This window comes from Coptis chinensis, chromosome 1 (genome assembly GCF_015680905.1).
Source record: "Coptis chinensis isolate HL-2020 chromosome 1, ASM1568090v1, whole genome shotgun sequence".
NCBI classification, from domain to species: domain Eukaryota; kingdom Viridiplantae; phylum Streptophyta; class Magnoliopsida; order Ranunculales; family Ranunculaceae; genus Coptis; species Coptis chinensis.
The window spans coordinates 7,842,343-7,847,937 of NC_141456.1; the positions used below are offsets into that span (position 1 = coordinate 7,842,343).

General features: G+C 35.5%; 1 protein-coding gene across 1 annotated transcript; it reads left to right on the plus strand.

Annotated features, from left to right (window-relative positions):
* The first annotated feature begins 1,288 nt into the window (after positions 1-1,288).
* On the plus strand, positions 1,289-4,933 carry LOC147521829 (ACT domain-containing protein ACR4-like). Its single transcript, XM_086588751.1, has 8 exons — positions 1,289-1,626; positions 1,822-1,894; positions 2,005-2,050; positions 2,139-2,253; positions 2,383-2,450; positions 2,541-3,134; positions 3,221-3,325; positions 4,255-4,933. Exons 1-8 carry the CDS (start codon positions 1,623-1,625, stop codon positions 4,594-4,596), a joined length of 1,347 nt encoding a protein of 448 aa, XP_086444877.1. The 5' UTR covers positions 1,289-1,622; the 3' UTR covers positions 4,597-4,933.
* Positions 4,934-5,595: the final 662 nt, after the last annotated feature.

Below are 5,595 nucleotides of genomic sequence, written 5' to 3' on the forward strand. Positions count from 1 at the left end.
CCGAACCGTTATGGGCCTGATCTGATTAAATTTTTTAGTCTTATTCTTCATAATTTTCCTTCACCATATATTTCTATTATATTTTATGCAACATTGCAATATTTAAAGTTTCAAAATAAGATATGCAAAATACATATGTAATATTACGATATTTTTTTATTACATAATAAAAATATGGTTTATATCTAAAGGAATATTCTCCCTTACAAATTTGGATTTCAAATTATTCATTATGCCTTTTGGATTTGCTTACCTCGTTTTTGTGTTTAGCAAAAAAAAAAATTATTTAATATTTATATAACGAAAATTATGATCCAATTATAAAAAATTCGGTTCACCGGGTTGAAATTGAATTTATTAGCTCGGAACGGATTGGATCCGGAATAAAAAAAAAAAATTCGGTTCGGTTTTTGGATATGTATTGTTGAAAAGTGCGTCGGTTTTGGATTTGCATATATCCAGACCCGGACCGATCCAACCCATTACCAGCCCTAATTGGAATGAACTAATGAAGGCCATGAGATGATCATGATTTTCTTTTAGTCTGGAAGATGATTTCAAAAGATTTACAATTTCTACAGTAATTACGTAAGCGAGCGTTTATAATATAAAAAAGAATGTGAATATATGGGTGGGATAGGGATATCCAATAACTATTAATAATTTTTATTTTTATTTAGTAACTAAATTATTTAAATAAAACTGCTATAATTTTGATAGGGTAAATCGGCGTGAGGATAATATGAATTGAATACTTGCGATTTGGATTTCCTCAAATGCAAATGGATGGAAAGATTGTATTATTTCAAGGAGATATTAGAAATATTGATAGAAGGACCTAAAAGTATGAGATTTAAATTTGGAAATTTTGATATTGATGACTACTTACTAGTCCAAAGAAAAGCGTGTAGGCATCAGTTGCTTGACACAAAGTACCCTATGATCACTACGTCCTCTATTTTATTGGTGTGTATGTAAACACCAATGTTCATTATCATTGGTTCATTAGTTGATGTGAGAAGAACAAAACTTGGTTTTCCACAGTTTACGAAAGATTCTACTCAGACTTCTATAAGCCACACTCCTAAAGCGTGATGTTGATTTGTATAGAAATACAAACGTGCCAAATATATTTCTACAGAATTAGTTAACACTTTTAATACGAGATCTAGAATAGTTAACAAACATAGAGAAGTACAGAATCTTCTACATTAATTACGGGATTCTCAAACAGTGAAATTTAGCGGAACGGGAAAGTAAAGAAAAGATTCAACAGAATCATTCATTCACAGTTGTAGTCAAGGGGGCTGTCACTAAAATGCGCAGTGAGAAAATGAATCACCCACACAGAGAGAGAGCATATAAGGACTTGTTTGGAAACTCATTTAACACGCAGAAAGCGAGACTTCCTTAATAATAATAAAAAAAAGCACACCAAGCGAGAAGAGAAGAAGAAGAAGAAGAGAGAAAACTCTGTTACTTTCTTCTTGTTGTACTACTGTTTTCAGAATCTACAGAGAGTTTTCTTTTTATAAGTTTCTTTAACAAACAGAGAGACTAGTCAGTGGTTAAGGAAACTTTATTTGTTTTGTTTCGTGAGAAGCAAGGAATTTTATTTTATAATGGGTATGCCTCTTTTCTTCTCGTTTCCAATTTTTTTTCAACTGGTTGTTTTAAAAGGGTTTTCTAGTTCATTTCTTGTTGAATTAGTCACTTCTGGGGTGGTCTTGTTTTGGTTGATGGGTTTTCTTCAATTAATTTTGGTATGTGATATCCAATCCTGGGTCTAATTAACTGTAAACATGATTATTAAATTTTCAGAGTATGACATCAGTTGTTCATGGGATCCAGAAGATGAATATGAGAAATTCATAAGAAGAATGAATCCACCCAGGTACAAAAATTTACTTTTTCTTTTTTCCATGTAGTTATAAAGTCACTTTTAAGACAACCCAGAATAATGAGTTGTATGAAAACTTATTATGTTCTCTTTGTACTTTTCAGGGTTGTAATTGACAATGAAGCTAGCAAGACTGCAACAGTTATTAGAGTAAGCCTTGTTTTATTTCCCTTTTTATGAATCTGGGTGTTTGTATCTGGTTGGCATTTTCATGATTTTTGTTTACTTTGTAATCAAGGTTGATAGTGCAAACAAACATGGTATTCTTCTTGAAGTTGTACAAGTTCTTACTGATATGAACCTTATTGTTACCAAAGCTTATATTTCTTCAGATGGAGGCTGGTTTATGGACGGTAAGGTTTCTTTTTAATATTGATAATGTACATTATTTTCTCTAGAACTTCTTTTTTATGTTAGTGTGTGTGTATAAATGATTCGTTCTTTGGTTTCGGAATGGGTACTGATATTGCGTGTCTTCACAGTATTTAACGTCACAGACAGAGATGGGAACAAGATTTTTGATGAAGTTGTTCTAGACTATATTAAGAAGGTTGGTCGGTTAATTAGTTCTGTTTTGTTTGTATATACCTCGCTGTACTTGTTGTGAGCATACCCATTGATTTCTAGATTTGTGTTACAGTCTCTTGGAGCTGATTCCAGCTTTGTGCCACCGCCAAGAAGGTCTGTGGGAGTTGAACCATCAAAGGACCATACATCAATTGAGTTAACCGGCACGGACCGGCCAGGATTACTCTCTGAAATTAGTGCTGTCCTTACTGATCTTAAATGCAATGTAGTGAACGCCGAAATCTGGACCCACAACACAAGGGCTGCAGCTGTAATGCATGTAACCGATGAGGCCACTGGGTCTGCTATTTTGGATCCGGAGAGGCTATCTAAGATTAAGAAACTTCTTTGCAATGTACTCAAGGGTAACAACAAAACTAGGGGAGCTAAGACTGTGGTTGCTCTTGGAGTCACTCACACTGAGAGAAGGCTTCATCAGATGATGTTTGCTGATCGAGACTATGAAAGATGTGATGATGATACCTTGGATGAAAAGCACAGACCAAATGTTACTATGGTTAATTGGTATGATAAGGACTATTCCATAGTCACTATTCGGTGTAAGGATAGGCCGAAGCTTCTCTATGATACAGTCTGCACTTTAACAGACATGCAATATGTAGTTTTCCATGCAAATATTGACGCGGAAGGACCAGAAGCTTATCAGGTATGGCTCCTGTTTCTTTTTTAATTGGGTTGTGTATTCATATGGGTATATGTCAATTGTTTGACATTGTTTTCTCAATGTTGTAGGAATACTATATTAGGCATGTAGATGGATCTCCTGTAAACTCAGAAGGAGAGAAAGAAAGAATGATTCAATGTCTTGAAGCAGCTATAGAGAGAAGAGTATCTGATGTAAGACTACAGACTAGTTTACCCTTTTATTTTTAAAAGTTCGATCTATATAGAAATGATGGCTCGACTCTTAACTCGTCTTCTGAATGATAGTTATAGTTAAATGCTAAGTTTGTACATGCTTCTACTTGCTTAAGGGATTAGGATGGCTGATTCTTTTATTACCTGTTCTTGTATGTATCATCAATTTATTTACCTTTTAGTAGTATTGAACTCTTTATTATTTTTCTTACCATGAAAATGTTGAAATATCACAATGTTTAGAAGAAGTAGCAACGGTAGTTTTTATGAAGTACTAGGAAGTAGTAACTGTGCGATAAGGCGGAACGAATCATGTCATTATACAACTGTCAGTCCTCGCACTTCAATATGTATGTTTTATATTGTGCTTGCAAGTCCTTAAAGATTGACTTAGTTATTATGAGCAAAGCGTGGAAAGCCCTTGCGTTTCACCATCATTGCTGTGTTTTGTGCATTGCTACCAGAGTACCAGGGTTCGAGTAGTTATTAGTTTATTTCTAGTAGAAGCTGATTTGGATCTTATTTTTGAGGCAGAATCAGATGGAATAAAGGATGGGTTTCCATGTGATTTGATGCCAACTTAAATTATCGAGGACGCAGGAGCCTTCCCATCGAACAAGTCCTGTGGTTTACTTGTTTGATCAAAGTTAGTCACTGGACAGAAAAGAAATGATTCCCCAATTTTGATTCCATATATAAATGAAGTGTGGCACCTTTATGAGTATTAAAGATCCATCTTAAGTACAATCATCAGTGACGAGTAATTGTAGATCTAGTCAATCATATTTCTATTTTGCTTTTTGTGTGGAATGTGGATGCACGTATTCAATTGGAGCTCTCTTTGAAAGCAGTTTTGTCTTTTATAATGTTGCCTGTGACAATTTTATTCATTTCTTCTTTTTTCACAGGGTTTGAAGCTTGAGTTGTGCACAAGCGATAGAGTTGGATTGCTATCTGATGTGACTCGCATCTTCCGAGAGAACAGTTTGTCTGTTACAAGGGCGGAAGTGACAACAAGAGCAGGGAAAGCCATTAACACTTTCTATGTTCGTGATGCAGCTGGAAATCCTGTTGATGCTAGGATTATAGATAGTATTAGGCAGGAAATTGGTCAAACAGTTCTCCAGGTGAAAGGGAGCTCTGAGTACTGTAAATCCGCTCCTCAAGAGTCCCCGACTAGGTTCCTCTTCGGTGGTCTCTTCAAGTCCAGGTCACTTTGTAACTTTGGGTTGGTTAAACCCTACTCCTAAAGGCAACCAACACTCCCAAGTTATCCAATGTACATAGAAACCCACTACTCAGACCCCTCAAAAATCTCAAACCATGCTAGTGAAGTTGTGAATGAAGTAGAAACACAGTTGTTTGTCAGTTGATAGATACAATCTAGAGTGCCTGTAGATATAGCCGTCTTGTTTGTATTCTACACTGAGGGATACACCACACCCCATTCCTTTCTATTACTAGGACTGGCCAAGCGATGTAAATACGTGCCTAGGTAAAATGAGCACTTCTGTATATGCTCTGTTCAAATCTTTGTACATAATTTCATAGTAATTTTCCAATCATCTTGTTGGAAACTTTTCAATTGTTTTTATGCCTTTGAATCTTTGACCCATTTTATTTCTGATGTAAATAAGCTGTACGGTTATTGTGTTTTGAGTTTTTGACTGCCCAGTGTGCAGGTATCCCACAGGCAACCTTCTTACCTACCTTAAACCGTCTTATCCAACTAGATCCCATTAGAAGGATCCAATCACTAATAATGTCAAGTAGTAAACAAACACGATTAATATTAAAACTTGTGTAATCATTTGACCACCGAGATAGTTGGTAGTAGGAATTGCCAACAACTCTCCATGAGTAGATGGATTATGAAGGGTTGACCCTAAGTCTGCTGGTGGGAAGGCGGGCGCATGCTTCTTGCTGTGGTGGCTTCAATTATTAGGTTTTAGTCCTAACAATAATCTTATAATTTTCAATGTCCTAATCAGATGGGGACATATCCAAGGAGAAGGGATACAAAATGTTGCATCAGAATCCAAGTATTATATTTTCAGGTTGGATCATCCACACCAAAGTTCAAGGATTCAACATGCCATCCTTTTTTAATGAGATCACAAAACACTAGCTTTTGATGTCATACTGGTGACATTGTTCGTTGTGTTAAAATTGTAAAATGTACCAGATGGTATGTTAGGATTTCAACATCCAATTTAGTGATTTACCAATATGAATCCAGTACTCGGGTA